Source organism: Cyanistes caeruleus, chromosome 19 (assembly GCF_971803275.1).
Source record: "Cyanistes caeruleus chromosome 19, bCyaCae1.hap1.1, whole genome shotgun sequence".
NCBI classification, from domain to species: domain Eukaryota; kingdom Metazoa; phylum Chordata; class Aves; order Passeriformes; family Paridae; genus Cyanistes; species Cyanistes caeruleus.
In genome coordinates, this window is record NC_141719.1 from 8,960,857 (window position 1) to 8,980,402 (window position 19,546).

At 40.2% G+C, this 19,546-nt stretch overlaps 1 protein-coding gene across 34 annotated transcripts in view; it reads left to right on the forward strand.

Annotated features, from left to right (window-relative positions):
- Positions 1-19,546, forward strand: part of CEP112 (centrosomal protein 112) — a 158,216-nt gene that overhangs the window by 103,668 nt on the left and 35,002 nt on the right. For all 34 annotated transcript variants that reach the window (XM_086857562.1, XM_086857564.1, XM_086857563.1 and 31 more), the window contains 2 exons: positions 11,547-11,609; positions 15,704-15,853. In XM_086857562.1, coding sequence (XP_086713688.1) covers positions 11,547-11,609; positions 15,704-15,853 — 213 coding nt within the window. The remainder of the gene's footprint in view (positions 1-11,546; positions 11,610-15,703; positions 15,854-19,546) is intronic.

Here is a 19,546-nt window from a genome sequence, read left to right on the forward strand (position 1 = left end):
GTGCCCAAGGGGACATTTCAGTCCCTCCTTCAGCATCAGGCTCTGTGATGCTGGATTAATTCCTCACCCAGCACAGCCCTGAACAGCCCAGCTGGATGTAACTCCCTGGGCATATTTTCATGCTGCATATGCAGGAATATCTGTGATTCACAGTATCTGTTCTGGCACTGGTGCAGATGAAGTCACACTGTTCAGCACTGGCAAAGACACACAAGATGAAGGGAAGGAATATGACATCTTCTGAGATGAAAGATACTCCAAGAGATACTTGATTAAAAGTACTGAGTTTCCCCTAAGCAGTTACTTCTGCTCCTAAAGTACAAGCATCTCATGCCTTCCATGAGTTCCCATGTCTGGGTCCTGTCTCTGCAGCTCTGCTTCTTCTCTGCCAACTCCACATTTCATTAACACCAAAAATGGTTCCATCTTTGTCCCTGAGACCTTCTGAGAACTGGATGCGATGGAACCTTTGATCTGACACCTTTCACTTCATTAACTTGGAGGCTGAAGCCACACTTGCAGATAACTTTGTTTGTGGGAGCTCTCAGAGGAGCTGTTTTCACACTCACTCCAGTGATTCCCTGGGTATTTACATCAGGGCAAATAGGTCAGCCATAAAACGTGGACGTGTATTCCTCCCAAGTGTAATGATCTCATTAAATTGTGTCTAATTGTAATGCAGACCTGTTTGTTTCCTTGCTGAATGCAGGCAGGATCCCTACCAGTTGTAAATGTGCCATTTTTTTAAACTTGTTTTGAGTCTATTACATCAATTATTTAACTTAGGCCCCAGCTATGAATAATTTAAAGGGCCTCCAATTCTTACCAAGAAGAGTTGGATGTTACCCAAGTCTTAATTTTTTTCATTAGAATCCAAGAGCTGTTGTCTCTGATATTATCTCTCTGTTCCAGAGCAGCAATATTTTTATTGTTTTTGTTTTGTAGAGCCTGTGTACATTAAATTACATTTGGTCCTTGAACATTTCTGACACAGTGATAGTGATTCACCAGCTAATATTAATAAAAATGAGTGTAGTGCACTTGGCTTTGTTGGAGGAAACCTAGCAAAACCAGAAATGTGGTGCCAAAAGATCAAGTAAAAGCAAAACATGATGCCAAAAGATCAAGAAGAAATGTATTTCACAAAGAGGAAATATTTTAAATGTATATTAGCAGAAAAAATACGGATTATTTAATCTGTCTTGATAGTACCTTTCAACAAATCCTTTTAAAACCAGTTTCCTCTGGAGTGTGTCCCTTGTTGCACTGCTCCTTCTGATTCCTCCAAAGAAAAAGCAGGATGGTGGTGGACCAGGAACATGGTCACAGGAATTGCATCATCCCTCAGGGGAGCCATTTGGAAGAGTCTTCAATCAGCAGAGCCAAACATGAAGAAAAAGATGGTAGAATCATCTCAGGGATATTTCACTCAAATAAGATCTAACAGAATTTATGGCACTCTCCCTACTGGAGATGTTTCAAAGCAAGAGCTGCAGTTATTCAAAGAGTTACTCTGCTCCAATCTCTTTTAAAAAAAATAATAAAAATAAAAACTCAGGAAAAACAATCCAGGAAACAACAGGTCAGATTTCTGCTCATCAGCTGTACTTGTAAATCTGGTTCCAGAGTTAGGAGCCAGGAGAAGTTGGTATAATTCTCACTGTGGGGAAAAAAAATCTGCACCCATGAGCAACAGGCTGACTTTTTAATATCTTTATTAATATCTGAAGGGAGATCAGGCACCATTATTTGCACTCACAAATAGCACCACAGGGTTAAAAATGAAAATGATTGAAGCAGTGTTCTTATGAAATGAGAACCAGACAAGAGCCAAATGATAAATTATAACAAAATATGGAATTAAAAAGATGGCTTTCAGCAGGGCAAGGACTGATATGATTAAAATTAGAGCTCAATCATGTGGCTCATCTTTCAGCACACTGTATTTGTGTTCTGTCATATCAGTTATAGCTGGGTAGTTGTTGGAGAAGTTTGCCTGGGTTTTTTAGGGTTTGGTGGGTTTTTAGCCAACTGGTATCAATCTAAAATAGCTGTTGAAGAAGCATTCACAGATGGAGCTTTTCTGAGGTTTCTGTTTCCTCTTTCTTTTTCAAGTGTGTGCCCAAAGAGCCCTCCCCGTTCTGCAGCACCTGGGCACATGCTGCCTCTTCCCAATCCCTGAACTCCCAGCTTTTATCCTTTGGAGTGCATTCATAAGATCAAGACTCAAAAAGTCTTGGGGATGGTGGAAAAGGTGAATGCTGAGGTTTTGCCAGTGGCAGAACAACTCTTTTAATTATTTTTTCAATCGTTTCCCGAGCCTTTCTTCACTCTCCAAACAACCTGTAACACACCGACTTTATCTTGTAATGCACAATTGCTTATTATTTCAGCTTTATTAAATATTTTTAAAAGCCCAGTTGAATCATGACCTCATTCTCTCCCTTTTTTCCCCAATACCTTGTGTCTTGGAAAAGGCTGATTGCTTGTAGGTCCAGTTTTCTCTAATTTACTAATTTTACTTATCCTTATACTCCCGGGTATGTGTTAATATTTGGAAAACATCAGCTGTTTTCCAGTGTGGTGCTGACTGCAGTGTGAGATTGCTGGTGGATTTTTGTTTTTATTTTAACAACTCATTCAACAAATTCATTCTTAGATTTGTTCAGAATTCTTGAGTGAGGTCTGGGTTCCTGGTCAGGTGTGACAGGAAGGATTCCCTGCTCCTGGATCCCTGTCCCTGCAGCCATCTCCATGGTTTTGGTTGTGCCAACAGCAGTAACTGGTGTTTGTTCCTTGGAATTAGAAGTAGAAAATCCTCCTCTATCCACGAGCTCCACGTTCTTACTTTGCTTGGAAGTTTTTGGGGTGATGCATTCTTTGCACAAAGAATTTCTCAAGTCCCCCAAACCCCAGAGTCAGCACAAGCCCCTGCAAAAGGTGCCCCATGGGATGTGCCCATCACATCCCTGCTTAGGTCAGCACAACAGCAAAAAAAACCAAATTTCCAATTAGCTTTATTCAGAAAAAATGCTCAGTGATCAGGACCAAACTAATGTAAAACATAATAACTGTGTATTTAAATACTGGCACGATTTGAAGACATTGTTTACACTCATTTGCTCTTTCTTCATATCATCATAATGAAGAGAAAAGCTGCAGGTGGCTTTTTTCTTTTTTTTTGGAGGAGAAGGAGTGTTTGGGAAATAAGGAAGGGGTAAAACAATGTTATTAGTCCTTCAGAGTCATTAATATGAAGAAAGAAAAGTGCTCCAAAACGACTTGCTTACAGCTGCAGAACATGTCACGGAGTAAAACCCACCTTCATTAAATGGGTGAGAAAGAATTCTAATTGTTTTGAAGTTCTTATGATCAGTCTGCATGTGCTTCATTGTAACATGATACTAAAGTGCCTCAATTATGATTTGTATATTTTGGTGCCAGAAGGGTTTTTTTCTTATGCTAAATTATTAAGTTCTGTCAGCTGCTGGGCTGTCATATAGAGATACAGTAAATCACATTATATTTTGTCATGGATTACACAGAGCAATAAATTTGGGAACAGAGATCAAAGTAGTTTCACAATCACATCTGAGTGTAGGAGGGGTGTTTAACTTGTAGAAAATCTGATTTAGGTGAAACTGTTGCAGTTCTTGTGTGAATTTGAAATGAATTTCAGTGATTGCTTGAAAATGAATAAGGTACAAATCCCCAAAAGAGTTCTCCTGTATTCATTTCAGAGGAGTTAATTCTGACCTACAGCTGCAGGACGGAGAACAGATAAATAATTAAACATTGGGAATGTTAAGAGCCTTCCAATGCCTTATTTATGTTTTTAATTGCTTTGATGATGGAGCAGTATGTTCCATTTTCTTTTTAATTGGGCCTTTGCTGGACTTGGGAAGTTTCTCCTCTCTCAGTAACGCGCTCTGGCTCCGGGAAGTTGTCGCTCTTTTGGGGAAGCTTTGTTGTATTTAAAACTACAAAAAGTAATCCAGCCTAATCTTGCTAAGGAGCACTCATGGCTTCAGATCACAGATTTGTTGGGGGGATTTGGTTGTATTTTCAGTGTCTGTCTTTCCAAATGTAGAAGTTTAACTTCTGTTAGGGCTCTTGTCTGACGATGTAACTTCAAAATAGGGAGTTAACTTTGTGATATTGAGTTAATTTAGTGATGCCAAGTTAATTTAGGGGTGCAGAGTTTGTCCTTTGTTCCCACTTTTTCTTCTATATAATAGCAAAGATTCTGTCTTAAAATGATGCATGCATAGAATGTTTTTCTACTCCTTGTCTTCTTAATAAATGCTTGTTCTTGCCACAAAATTCAATTTAAAACAGCAATGCAGAATCTAAAAGCTTCATTCTTATCCTTTTATAATTATTTCAGGAGCCTTAAAGTCTGTCCTTGGCAAAAATCAAGGCCTTTGAATTTAGCTGATAAATAATGGTAAAAGTTCTCAGATCCTGGAAATCTCCAGTTTCTGAGAGAATTGTGTTTTGTAAAGCTCAGATGAAATCATCTTTAACTGAGTCAAGTTAAAGTGTCACAACTTGGGATGTTGCCTTCTACGTGTGGAGGAAGCTCTAGCTTTGACTTGCATCTTTAAAGATGTTTCACAGCCTGTCCCCTCGTGGTTTTGTGGGTACCAGAAACATCTGGGCCTGAGTGATTCTGGAAACTTCTTTTTGTCAGAGGATGGGAGAGCCCAAGCTCATGAGAGGAGTGAGGTGCCTGCATTTCTTGGATAAAGGCAGCTTGTCAAAGCTTAAATAATTCCTTTAGGTTCCTTTTTTCTTTGTTAAAGCTCTGAAAAAGGACATGCCAGCACTTTTGATTTAACATCTTAAACTCAGTTTAAATAACCAGCTTTGTTTAGTTGGATGGAACAGAAGCAGGAAATATAAAAATGGTAGTCCAGGGATGTATTTGTGATTTAGGGACCCTAAAGTGGAGAGTGTTGCAGTCTCCCAATCTTCACCAGGTTTACTCCATCTCATTTGAATCTGGAGCTGTGGGAAGTGCCATAATATAAAACCTGACCCCAAAGTTGGTGAGAATAGGGAGATAATGAGAAATCTTGACCCCAGATTCTGGGTGTGATGGGTGGCAGATGAGAAGCAGTGACATCTGTGACGATCATTTGAATCTCCTCATTTGCAGGGATCTTTGTCACCACAAAACACCACACTGATTTCACCAGAAGTCATCTCACAGATGGCAGATGAGAGTCAGTCAAACAAAAATCAGCCATCTTTGCCTGTGTGTCCATGATCCCAGCCCAGAACTTATCACACCCAGCAATTTCTTGGCAAAATGTCCCAGAAAAACTTCAAATTAAACCACAATTCTCTGCCAGCCCTTGAAGTGCCTGATGCACTCCCCAGTTTTGTCTTCTGGAAAGGGCAGTTTAAGCATTAAACAATTACATGTGGCAAACCCAGGCTGTTAATCTGGTTTTAAACCCTTGTCTTGTATGCAAGGCTTGTATTTTAGGCCAGTTTGTTTTAAATAACGTGCCTGGCTGTCAGCAATATTGACTGGGAATCAGCATTAGTGATGCTGGGGAATATTTAGATGCTCAATAAACCCATTTAGCTGAAGGTAATAGTTATGTGCTGGTGTAACTTGGGCATCAGCCACCCTGCAGCTGGAGCCCCACAGAAGACTTTCTGGGAGAGTTTAAAATGCCTGTATTCAATTGCTCTGCATAATTTCAGAATTATTAGAAATACTCTGTTGGTTTAAATGATAAGTCTGGAATTTGGAGTTTTCCTAAGGCACAGTTTGCAGAAGCAGTTTCTCAGTGGGCCCCCCATTAAGCACAGCTCTGCAATGTCCCAAAGAAAGGCAATTCTCTGTGCAGGTACTGTCAAAGTCATTTCTATTCATTCTTGGGTTTTTCCCAATGAAAAGTAATTCACACATGAATGAGAGGGTTTTTTTTTTTTTCTCCTAAAGATGTATGTTTAATGAAAAAAAAGGAAAAGATTTGTAGACCTCCAAAAGTGAAATGTAAAATAGAATATTAATAGGATTTTAGGATTTCTATCATTCATTTTCAAAACCCTTGAAGTCATTTGGTACTTGACTAATTATTCTGTTAACATCATTTTGGGTATTCAACTATTTTTAATGGTCTTTTGGGTGGTTCAGATTACATATTTGAACTGGTGTGCTATTTTCACTGCTGAACAGAGATCCAGCTTTCATTTTTGTCTGATTGGTAGGGAGAGCAGGAGAAAGAACAGGAGTTTGGTGTAGGAAGTCACCCACTGTCAGTGTTAGAGGCACATAAGGAAAATGCATGTTTCAGGCTTTGAGTCAAAATGGAATTTTTATGTACAATCAGATGGACTTTAAAGGTGATCTGCTGATCTCTGAAGTTTAAACAGATATTGTGCAGAGAGTTTTAACATACTTAATAACAAAGATTGCCACCATTAGCCATTCTGAAGGTCGTTTTCTTCTGACATCTATCAAATTGCACAATCTTGAATTTTGGTACAAAGCATAATGCTGTCAAACTTAAAATAGAAATATTCCAGAATGTGGAGTGGTGTGTTGTTTTTTGAGGTAAATGGGCCCCATTTACATTAGTTCTTTGATGTTAAATTCCTTGCTGCACATCAGAGAACAGTTGCTTCTTCCCTGGAGCAAGTTTTCTTTCTTCTTCTCCCCCACCCTTTGATTTTTTTCCTCCTTTTTTTTCCCCTTCTTCTTTTTTTTTTTTTTTTTTTTTTTAAAGTTTGCTTACACTTTTATCTAACTAATTATGGAGGATCAGCTTATGGATGGCCACTTTTAGCTAGTTGCAGGCATTTTGAAAAATTATTCTTTCATAGTTACTGCCCTAAAAAGTTCTTAAATCTGCTTCTTCTTTATCAGTGCATATGGTGTTGTTTGTGTCTATATATATTTGTATAAAAGTCTAGTTATGAGAGCAGTTTCCAAAGCTGGAAGATAGAGAAACATTGAATTATTTAGGTTGGAAAAGACCTCTAAGGTCATTGAGTCTAACCATAAAGGCAACACTGCCAAGCCCATCACTAAACCCTGATTGTTTGGGTTGGAAGGGGTCTTAAAACTCATCCAGTGCCAGCCCTGCCATGGCAGGGACACCTTCCACCCTCCCAGGTTGCTCCAAGCCCCGTCCAGCCTGGCCTGGGGACACTTCCAGGGATCCAGGGACAGCCACAGCTGCTCTGGGCACCCTGTGCCAGGGCCTCAGCACCCTCACAGGGAAGGATTTATCCCCAATATCTTACAGAATGCACAGATTTATAACATTTCGAGGACTCTGAACAGCTTCATTTCTGATAAATATCCAAGACATCCCAAATGCCTCCATGGATGTTGCTGGAGGATGGAATTGTCCACGTGGCTGCCAACCCCAGAGTGCAGGGATGGACCCAGGAGAGACCTTGGGGTTGTTTAGGGCATGTGCTCCATCGAGTGGAACTGGAACTAAAAGTTCCCTGTGATACACCTCACACCTCCAAAACAGCTTATAAATACCTGGTAATAGGGCAGGTTTGCTTTTGTGATGTGATGCTCTCATAGATCCTGTGCTCTTTTACTGATGCTGCTGTGTTTCATGAAAGGAGAAGGTGAAAATGGGGCTGTGTTAGAAGAGCATCCATTAATTCAGGCACCACATCTGGAGTGCTAATAATGGGTCTTAATTTTTACTTGAAATGTTTTGTTGAAGTCAACGCAGTTTTGCTCAGCAACCACAATATGATGCTTTAAGGCTTTTTAAAGAATTAGACTTGGTTTTTAAAACCAATTAACTGCAACAAGGACATAATCTTTTTAATGCAGAAGTCCTCAGTAATATAAAACAACCGCATGTAAAATCGTCATAATCAGACAATTTTAGCTAAAATATGTATTAACTGTGTGAAACTAAACAGGAGTTCATTTTTGAATCAGTGGAATTCCTCTGCAGCTTATCCAATTTAAACCTTTTTCATTATAAAAATGGATATTCCAATTGATACTTCTGACAAGCTTCTGTCAAGTGGGGAATTTCAGCAGCCACCTCTCACACACAGAAAACGGGTTTCAGACCATTAATTCTATTTGCAGTGCTGCCCACTGCTATAAAAAGAGCTTGACTTTAATGAACACTGGCTGACCCTCCAAATGTTCACCTTCCACTTGGATTCTTATTCATTATGTTTCTGAAATAGCACCTAACCTGAAAGGGAGGGAATGCCCTTAAAATAATTCAGAAACAGCTCGTGCTTCCTCCAGCACATGTACCCAGCAGCCAGCTGGAAAAGAAGGAACCCAGGAAACTGCACCAGGCCAGTGTGAACCTTCTCATTTATCAATATAAATGTGATATAAATTCCCCTTGATGCTCCCTGTACACAGCTCTGTGTGTATTTACTCATTTCTTAGAACAAAAAAGAGTAAAAAGGTGTTTTTTGTGTCTAGCAGTGCTACCTCTGCCCCAGGGAAGGTGGTTTATGTCTCCCTTGGTTGCAAACCAACAGCCTGTATAAAGAGGTACTAAATTAGTTTTAGTTGCAGGTTTTAAGAAAGGCAAAGCTTCATATTTCAGCAGTTGAAAGATGGCAGTGGAAAAGAGGGTGCCCAGGCAGCCCCATGAGCTGGATCTTTTCTGTGCTGTAAATTGTGGTCTCTGCCTTCATCAGAGCTGCTCCTGTGGTTTGTGATGATGCAAGAGCTGCTGGGTGTTACAGACCTCAGGGAAAAGCTGAAGTCAGCAGGAGCCATGGAATTATGGAATGATTTGGGATGGAAGGGACCTTAAATCCCATCTCATTCTACCCCTGCCAGTGCAGGGACACCTTCCCCTGTCCCAGGCTGCTCCAAGCCCTGTCCAGCCCGGCCTTGGGCACTCCAGGGATCCAGGGGCAGCCCCAGCTGCTCTGGGAATCTGTGCCAGGGCCTCAACACCCTCCCAGGGAACAATTCCTCCCCAAAATCCCATCTAACCCTGCCCTCCATCAGTGGGAAGCCATTCCCCCTTCTCCTATCTCTGCATGCCCTTGTGAAAAGTCCCTCTCCAGCCTTCCTGTAAGACCCTTTAAGGTACTGGGAGGGACTGTCCATAGTTTTTAGTGCCACAGGGCAAGTATTATCAGTTTTAGACAACCAGAGCCCATCTAGCTGTGCTTGTGCCATCTCCAGGGAAAGCTTTGGGAGCTCAGTACCTCTGAAATTCAGACCACTCAAATATTTGGGACTGGAAGAAAATGCAAGAATTTATGGTTTGTTGGTGACTGGGAGACAAAGCTTATAAATATTTTGTTAACTGGAAGTTGTTAAAGCCATTATAAAATAAAATGTTGCAATTCCTTTTAAGTAAACTGTTAGGATATCCTTTCTTTGCCTTTAGTTAGGAATAAAACAATGAAATCCAGAGTATCTTTCTTTTGAATCACCTCTGTCCTGTCTCTCAGAGGTCAGCCTGATTCTACTCAGTGCGAGCAAACAAATTGTAATTTGTTTATGGAACTCATGAGTGGTTTTTTATTATTTATTGGGATTTCTTCTGTGGGTTCAGGAGGTTATAAAGCTGCTTCTATGAAAGATGAGGACTTTTACCCCAGGCAAATTGAGCGAGAGCAGCTGTAACGTGATCTGTGCAGTGCCTTGCTGACGAGTCCCTCTCCCTTTCTGGGACTAACAGTAATTTATGCTATTGCTGTAATTTATTTTTTACTTTTTTCTCTAAAGATAAACTGGTGGTTTCAGTCACTTTCTGACATGCAGTGGTGGTAAGACATCATCTGAAACAAGGCTGCAGTACAATGGAACGAGTGTTAACGTGGGTCAGCCCAAGTACAAGAGAAACAGAGCATGGACAGAGCTCCCTGGGATAACTGCTGCTGTGTCACCATTCCTTTCATTTATCCACCCCCACCGTGGGCCCTTACAGTGGTTGTGGTTCACTTTTGAGTGATTAATAGAAAAAAAGTGAAATTTAATTTGTCTGGTGCTTCAGAATTCTTCGAGATGCTGGTTCAGACCAATGTGTATTGCCATTATCTCAGTCTATAACCAAACCAAGCCACAATGTTATCTCAAAAATGATGCACAAATTGGATAATTGGTTTTGATAACTTTTTTTAGTAGATTCCTCAGTACCAACAACCAGATGGAGACACCCATATGTTTCATAATTTTGGAATTTGAAGGGATTGAGGATCTGAAATTGCAATTTCATGTAAAGTTTAGGATTACTTTGAACTGGCTGTAATATTCTTACGCTGAGCTGCACCTTACAGAGCTGCCCGGATTGCCGAGGATGATTCCAGCCCTACCATGACGATCCGCAAATGCTCCGTGGCTCTAAGCTCCTCGATTTTATAGCCCAGTAAAATCAATAAGACTCTTTGCCTGCCTGAAATCCCTGGTGTTTGCAGAAATGGAGCCTGAGCTGGATGCACACAGGGTTCAGAGGCTTTGGGGGCCCCTGTGGGTTTTTTTGGTTCCCCCAAAGAGGGGCTGGCGGGAGCTGGCGTTTGGCCGTTGGATGCGGTGCCGTAAAACTAAGGACGACAGATCAAAGGTTTGAGCAGGAGGTCAGATAGATTTTGAAAACTTAATCAGCTTAAATTTGCTTCAGAACTCAGCTGTGTGATATTCTGTCCCCCTAAGAAAATATTTGTCTTAGACACCTGTCCTCAAGTTTGAGAGCCAAGAAGACGAGAGCGCCAAGCAGTTCACCTGAGGACAGCGTGGTGGGGCTGGGCTGGTTTCTGCAAGAAAAATACAAATCAGGTTTCTCTCCTGAAATGAAATTGCATTTACTTTTTTATTAATATAACTATTACCAAATTATTTCTGAACTTAAATTATTTGAGGAAAAAAAACCTTAAGAACTGTTGTTCCTGGGGTTACAGAAATATTTGCTGGTTGGATTCTGATATGATCAAGCAGCCTAGTTTTCAGTTTGGTTTATTCTTTAGCTTTGAGTTATGAAAAAAAAAGCTAGGGTAAGGAAAGAGCTGTATGTCCAAGCTGGTTCAGCTGCACCTTGGGTGGATTTTCAGTGTAATCCCCACTTTTCCCTAGGAAGGGATGAGCAATGGGACAAAACTGAGAGGTCAAGCTGCATCCCCCATGTCACATTGCCTGAGACTTTCTCCTCATTTTTTCCCCTCTATTCAGAAACAAATTCATCCTGATAAACTCATTTATGTGTGTTGCCTCCTTCCCCTGCCTCACACACTCACACACACACACACACACACACACACTCACACACTCATTCTCTCCTTTTTTTCTTTTTTTTTTTTTTTATTAATCCGCAGAACTCTTTATGTTTTTCTAATAATTGGCAGCAGAGGTACAATTTCTCCCCTCTTTTAAGTGATGAATAGTTGGCTCTAGATCAAAGCCCAGCCCTGGCGGTTTTTTGGCTGCCACAGAAGGGCGTTGTGGCTGGCGCGGGGCCGGCGCTCGGTGATAGGCATGTGGAGGAGGTGCCAAGCCCAGGGCCCGGTGGCAGAGTGTCTGTGCACATCCTGTGTCTGAGCTAACGGGCTGTCTTTTGTGTGTGTTCCAGGCCAACAGCCAGCTGAGGCACACCAAGGAGGAGTTCCGCCAGAAACTGGCCAAGTGCTCGCAGGTAGGTGGCCAGCAGACAGCTCAGGTGAACCTGTTCCACTTGGGAACTCGATGAAAAGTGGAGTTACTTCTGGTCTTGAAAACCAAGAGAAGTCATAGCTCGTTACCGAGTCAAACATCCAGTGTCTTCTGGCAGGTCTTAACTGAAAAACCACAGGGCATTAAGCTGGAAAATACAGGTGGGGTTTTTTTGAGTTCTGAATTTCATCTCCTGAGGACCCCAGAGGACCGAGTCCTCCTTCAGCCAGTGGGAAGGAAGGTGAGGTGCTCCAGCAGCCAGCACGTCTCACAGAATCAGGGCAGTTGCACAGCCAGGACTTGCATTTCATATTAAAGGCCAAGGTTTCTTCATCTCTATCATTGATCCCCACCAGTTCTGCATTTCTGCCCAGGACAGCACCTTGAGGAATGTCAGTGTCTGGAGGCAGACTGGTTTGGACTTGCGTTTTCGGTCTTGAGAGAACTCAAAAGATGAAAATGAGTGTTGAATTTACATATATACTTAAAAATGGTAAGGCTGGATGGTTTTACATACTTCAGCTTTCAGTTTGACTGACAGGTAGTACTGAAGTGTGAAAAATGGTGGAGATGCAACCAGAAGTTAAGCTTTTAATAAGAAGAAAATTGCCACGAGGATTTGTGTGGAGGTGTCATTCTCCTCACTGCTCCCAGCCATAGCAGTGTCTGCCTTGCTCTGCAAAGTGTGTCTGCAGCCAATAGTCCAATAACAGTCTTTTAAAATCAATAAAAACACTACAAAGAAGGGTTTAGCAGCCTCTAAACTAGACAGGAGCAATCAGCCAGACAGTAACAAGAAACTGCAAACTTTGAGTGTTCTACCAACACTTCACAATATTTAAAACTCTTGATTTCAGCTTTTCAGCTCCTTTGAGCCTTATTCTCTGTAACTCTTGTCCAAAATTGTGACTTCAGTGGTGACATTTATTGGCTGTCACTTTTTCACACTGCTTTATCAGAATAATTGGTAAATACATCTTAAATTCTATTATTAAATCTAAACCTGTATTTTTACACATTTATTTGCATACAGAGGAGTTGTAGAGTCTCCATCCTTGGAGATACTTAAAACCTGACTGGGCTGATGCTGAACAACCAGCTCTGGGTGATAATTGCTTTAAACGGGTCCATTCCACCCTCAGCAATTCCAGGATTCTGTGGTAAATCAGAGAGAATTTTCTCTTTCCTAAATACCTTTCCAGTAATGTACAATTCGTAATTTAGTAATGTCAAATTAGTAATTTTGTAATTTTTGAGAGGGGGAAGGAAGGAGGGAAGGAAGGAGGGAAGGAAGGAGGGAAGGAAGGAGGGAAGGAAGGAGGGAAGGAGGGAAGGAAGGAGGGAAGGAAGGAGGGAAGGAAGGAGGGAAGGAAGGAGGGAAGGAAGGAGGGAAGGAGGGAAGGAGGGAAGGAGGGAAGGAGGGAAGGAGGGAAGGAGGGAAGGAAGGAAGGAAGGAAGGAAGGAAGGAAGGAAGGAAGGAAGGAAGGAAGGAAGGAAGGAAGGAAGGAAGGAAGGAAGGAAGGAAGGAAGGAAGGAAGGAAGGAAGGAAGGAAGGAAGGAAGGAAGGAAGGAAGGAAGGAAGGAAGGAAGGAAGGAAGGAAGGAAGGAAGGAAGGAAGGAAGGAAGGAAGGAAGGAAGGAAGGAAGGAAGGAAGGAAGGAAGGAAGGAAGGAAGGAAGGAAGGAAGGGAGGAAGGGAGGGAGGGAGGGAGACGAAAACATCTTTTTTTCTTTTATCTATCTGAACCTGAAAACCAGGAAATCGTTAAAGCTCAAAAAGTAACATTTAATTCATATCAGACCTGAAGGAAGAGGTCCCTTCCATTGGTGCCTCTATTTTTTCCTTTTGTCATTGTCACCCACATGTGAGTGGAATCAAGGCAGCCTCTCCATGCCAGACACAATCCCATGTCAATACAAAAATGGTTCTTGGTCCATTTGTTAACGACACTTGGAATAACTGCACCATTTCTGGATTTTTAAGCAAAGGATGAGGGAATTTGCTTCAATTGTTACAGCAGGAACCTGTAGGTAGTGTAGGGCAAGGTAAGAACTCTTTCACCTAAATGTCATAATAAATTTTGTCAGGCTGACATTTATTGGCCTGCAGAATAGTCTCAAGGTTTGGGGACATGTTCTGTATTAAGGTGCCTTTGCTGTAGCTGGGACATTTTACTGGGGAGAGCTGGACCCAGTTCAGCACTTTCTGGGGCAGACACAACACATCATCATCTGTCAGAGCTGTTTGGCTCAATAAAACAGTTTCACCCTGATGTCTGAATTTCTTTACTTGTGTGGGTTTAAATCAAATCCCCCAAGTTACTTGGACGTGGTTGGGTTTGGGTTTTTTTTGTAGCTCACTGTTAATAATTGGTCGATTGCAACTTTTCTTGTGGTCGCCTTGCTGACAACATCTGTCCAATCTTTCTCTCTGTGGCCTCTTGGAACCTTCACTTTTAACACCCACACAGAGAAGATATTTCAAGATATTTCCTCTGAAGTTTATACAAAGTAAATAGAAGTTTTTGCTCTGAAAAGTACTGCACAAAGCAGATCTTTCTTCATCAATTCTTGCTGAAATTTCTTTGCCTGCATTTCAGAACTCCTGTGCTAGACCAGGGTCTCATCCAGTAAAAGCTTTAAATCTCAGGTTTGTGTTTTATTGAGGAGTTTTCTGCTTTGTTTTCTTTTTAAAATGACAATATGGGACATACACAAAATGCTGTAGTTTTGCATGGGTTCAAGTTATTTTCTTAATAATTTATATGATCCATTGCTTTCTTCTGCTTTCTCCTGCATGTTATACACCTGGTAAAACCACATTTCTGCAAATTGTCTGTCTTCTAAACAATTACCTAAGCTGCAAATCCAGAGACACTGCTTCATCCTGGCTAAAGAGTTGCACCCTACCCAGATAATCTCTAAATTTTGGCATATTGGTCTCAAAACCCCTTCCTTTTGATGGGTATTATCTTTTGAAATATGTATTTTTTTATTTTTGTTTTAGAAAAGAAATACAGAAATACAAATGTAGGTTTTACACATAATTCCTGGGCTTTTCAGATAGGTAAAGAGAAATAAATGTACTACAGGGTTTTAATCAGGCCTTTTCCTCTTTCTCACTTATTTTAGTGCCTTCATTTGTAGCACAGTTCTTCTTACACTAGTCCTGGCCTATTATTAGGGTTTTTTAAACTATTATTTTTTCCTAAATAACAGTGTAATTTAATAGAGTTAAATGTTTCTCTGCCAGTGAGGAGGCTTGGCAGAGTCTAAGCACCTTGGTCATCTCTTCCTGAATTGTCTGTGTGCTAAAGTGTTTTTGGAATTATTCTATAATATGCTGCTACAGCAGCTTAACCTTAAGCTTGAATATATACATTAAAGTCAGTGACTCTCCCACGTGTTTAAGTGCTTTTCTGGGTGATGACATGTCAGTATAAAATTCTGTAAATATGCCTAAAGGATCAGGGTTAGTTATGACTTTTCCCAGTGATGAAAAAGGTAAAACAAATACAATTCAACAAATGACAAGTGAATCACCTAAAAGGTCTAGATGAAGGTCCTGGATGTGGAGTCAGGTCCTCGCTGTATTGCTCAGCAAAATCTGCTCCTTTCAGCAGCTCAGAAATCTCACTGTCAGGTTTAAATTTCAGTCCAGTGTGTGGATGTGGGTATTTTTCTTCTCAGCAGTATCAAGCTATAAAATATCCCCCCTGGAAAAGGAGCAGCAGCATCCCAGTGTAAACTCACACTCCAACTTTCAGAGCGGTGCAAGACAGGCGACAGGCTCCAGTCTGAAGATCACAGATGTGCTTTGTTCTCATGAGTAAATATTTTGGAATGTCACAGTGGAAAACACTTCCAAATATTTTGTGTTCAGCAATTCTTGTCATTTACAACCTTGCTCCATTCCTTTTCTCTGCGTGGAATTCCGTGCCCTGCTAGTGCGCGGTGTGCTAATTTCAAACATCCAGCTTGCACAGCAGAGCTTCCCAATGCCGTGTTTGTATAAAAAAAACCATGCAAAATACATGTCTGGTATTGAGGGGAGCTGTAACATGCTGCTTTCTTTTCAGGAGATAGCTGAACTGAGGACAACCATTTCCTCCCTGACAGAGAAGAACAGCCGGCAGCAGCTTGCGGCGGAGCAGCGGCTCCAGGAAGTTGCACAGAAGTTGGAAGATGAGAAGCAGCAGCTGATGACAGATAATGACAGAGCAATCAAGGTAATCTGGGGATTTCAGTCGCTGATGCTGCTGCCTGGGTGAGGGTAATTAAAAGTTCTGAATGCAGGGATGGTTCCTGCTCACACAGAGCTCGCCCAGAAGTCCCCAGACCTCGTCTTTGATGGAGCTGATGACTCAGGTTCCCTTTCCTTTAGCTGATCCTGTGCCTGCATTTGGCAAATCTAATCCATCCACGTCAGCCAAACCCTTGAATCTTTCCTGTTCTCTTTCTTTTTCTACTGGCCCTGATGTTTTGGTGTATTTTCAGCACCTTTATGCTTTCAGGGCTTGAAAGGGAGGAAAGGTGGAAAATAGCAGAGTGAGGCAGCAGCATGGCCTGGGCTGCAGCCTGGTTTTCACAAACCTTCCCAACTTTCATTTTAAGGCTACATTGAAGGAAAGTTTGTCCTTAGCTTCCACTGAAAAATACAAGCAAAGTCTGTGCTGAATGTTAAAGGAATAAAGGATTTGTTATCTGTAGTTTTATGCATATTTTATATTATTTTTATACGGATTTATGCATATTTTGCATCAGAATTCTGTTCTTTGGCCTTTCTCATTGTTTTAAGACACTGAATAAGCAGATTGTTGTTCTTGCTGCTTTGACACCTTGACTCAAAGTGGCTGCAGAGAATCTCACCTGTAGAAGTGAGCAGAATTAGTTTTTAAATATGTTTTCTTCTCAGAGCAGTAAAGAGCAATGGGAAAATTTTGAAACTGGCATTTGCTCTGTTTGACAACACCTCATGAGAAGTTGTATAGAAAAAGGAAATTCCTTTTCCTTTTTAAAGACATTTAATCATACCAAAAAATTACATTATTAAATATAAAAATTAATGAAAAAAATCAACTCCTACAGTTTATGTCATTTGTTTTGTGCCTGAAAGATACCACAAAAGCTTTTAAATGTTGGAAATCCATTGGATAATGGTGCTGTTAATGCTGTCCTCTATACTGGAATGACTTGCATTCAGTTGTCATTACTGTCTCATCATCTGCAGAGTATCCTTTTTCCTTTCTTTCATCAATTTTTTAATTATCATTATCTTTTCTTAAGGAAAATGTCTGCCTTTATTTCTGTGCTTGTTGAGGAAAAAAATTTTCTTTCTGATCATTCTGTGAAGGGTGTAACTATAAAAATGTTGGCTCTATTCTCTTATGCAGATAAAATCACCACAGGTAAGTTATTTTATCATCAGGTTCTGCAAATAGAACACAGGTAAATCACTTTGTTTTCAGGTACAGGTGAATTATCACTTAGGAAGATGGGCTGTTTGTAATTCACTTTTCCACTGGCCACCAAGGTCTGCAGAAACCCCAAGACAGCGGAATCATCTTCCTCAGAGTCAGAAATACACTGTAATTCAAGTTACCATGGTGCCTTCAGGAGTTACATGTTGGAAAAACATGGTTTAGACTCTTAAGCAGCATTTTTCTTCTGCTGCAAACTCTACTCTTGAATTTCTGGATTCTCTTAAATTACATTCAATGCAATAATTCAGCTGTTGGCAACACCAGTTTTTGAACACTAATGATTATAGGTGGCATGAAACCCTTCAGCATGTAAATCTATTCTAAACTTCATTTTGATGTTATTACCTCACAACGTAATGAAATCCATAAAAACCACTGAGAAATTCTCCACAGGATTTCTGAGCAGCGTCCCAGGGAGTTTTTAGCACTGGTGCTGGGAGTATGTTTTAAAAGATTTTGTCAACTTGGAGAAGAAATTGGAGGAGCTGTTTTGCTTGGAGTTTTTGAATTTTGTTTTGTATCATTAACACTGTACTTTTTTTTAAAAAAAACCCTTCCTTTGAAACCACTGATTTAATGGAAATTTACTGAAATCCAGATACCCAAGCAGAAAATTCCTAGGAAGCTAAAATGCTGTGTATACTTCTGGAAACAGAAAAAGGTGGTTTTAATATTTGATCACTTCGTATTTTTAAGAACCACACATATTTCTAGGCAAGCATATGCAGAAATACTTTGCTTTTTATTAGCCTGGGGCAAAAGAAAAAAAAGGAAGAAAAGGGTTTTGGTGAAAATGGAATCCTGGATGTCCTGGAGATGGGGAACAACATCTAACCTAGGGTAAGCTGAAGACCTTGAGGGATGATTAAAGAAACATTCTACAAACAAAGCAATTTTTAATATAATGTAATCCTTTGAGGAGACTCAATGTAGTAAAAGCTATTGAAAATACTATCATTAAAAAACAGCCTTTGCTAAATATAACATTGATTTAAACTAACATTGAGGAACAGATTGCAATTTCCTCTATTGGTATTGGGTGGCTTCCTGTAAGACCTTCCAATTATTATTTCCTTTCAAAGGGAGAAATACATTTTTGCAGAAACTGACTGGCTCTCAGAGAAGTTTTGGATTTAGGCAGTAAAGTGATATCCAGATGTGGATGCCATAATACATGATCTTGATGTTAATTCAAATTCCTGACTCTCTTTTCTAGTAAGAGATTTCTGATTTGTTATTATTGCACAATTGCATCCATCTCCTTCAACTCAATATTTTTTAAGGCAGTATCTTAAATATTAGTCAAAAAGAATAAACAAAATTTTCAAGGATGTTTTGGGGTATTTTTTAAATTATGTTTCTTGCATCCTTGTAGTGATCTACCCACAGCAGCCTGGAGCTTGGTAATTCCAATGGTCAGAGCATTTACCAAAATTCTCTGCTGCTTTTGGTTACTGGACTGGGCAGAACGAGAAGTTGGTGGCATCATAAAGATACCTTGAGGTTATTTATGAAATCCCAGCCTTGGTTGTTTAGGCTTTTATGAAAAGTTTAGTTTTTTATTAAATCCTTTTGGATCTTGGGACTGAAAGCACAAAACATTTCCTGGGATTGGAACTGCAAAACATGTTCAGAGCATTTTAATGCTGGAGTTGGTGGCCAAGTGGGGACTCCACATCAAAAAGTAGATTCTGGAAAGAAATGGATGATGGAGAGCATACAGTGACAAACCCACAACAGAAAAGGGGCAAAATTATGCTTTTTTTGCCAGATGAACCACAATTGTTGTTTGATTCCTGTTAGAGATTCTAGGATTCTGTTAAATCCCTGAATTAACACCAAAATTTCATTAGCTAAGCATGGTTGGAAGATGACATATTTCAACACTTTGTATGTCAGCCAGCTTATGATCAGATTAATTCTGTTAATAAATAAGACTTAAAAGATTTCTAGGAAAGAATGGCCTATAGTAATGTTCCCCTTCATCTGAAAAAATTTGAAACTGTTGTTCTTCTTTGTTATGTTTGAAAATGTTGAGAGGGGGAAAAAAAGTCAAAGTGTTTTATAGCCATAGCAGAACAAAGGGAAAAATTTTGGGGTTTAAATTGTCTGGGCTTTTGTGGGCATTGAGTATTCCTGACATCCTGTATTTGTTAAATGCTGCTGTATCTTGGAGCCAAAGGATCTGTTCCTCTGTGGAGTACTGAGGGTTTTATCAACACAGTGAATTTCCTCCATACAACTGTAAAAAATACCAAATTTCTCTATCAAAAACCCTGTGTTTTTAAAAATTTGATGCATAAGGTAATTTTGCTTGTAGTTCTATTTAATCATCAGCCATTAATAAACATTGCTAATGTTTATTAGCAAATTCCACTGGTAACTACAAATAATATTCTTTATTAAAAGGAAAAGCACATTAGGTTTCTGGGAACATTA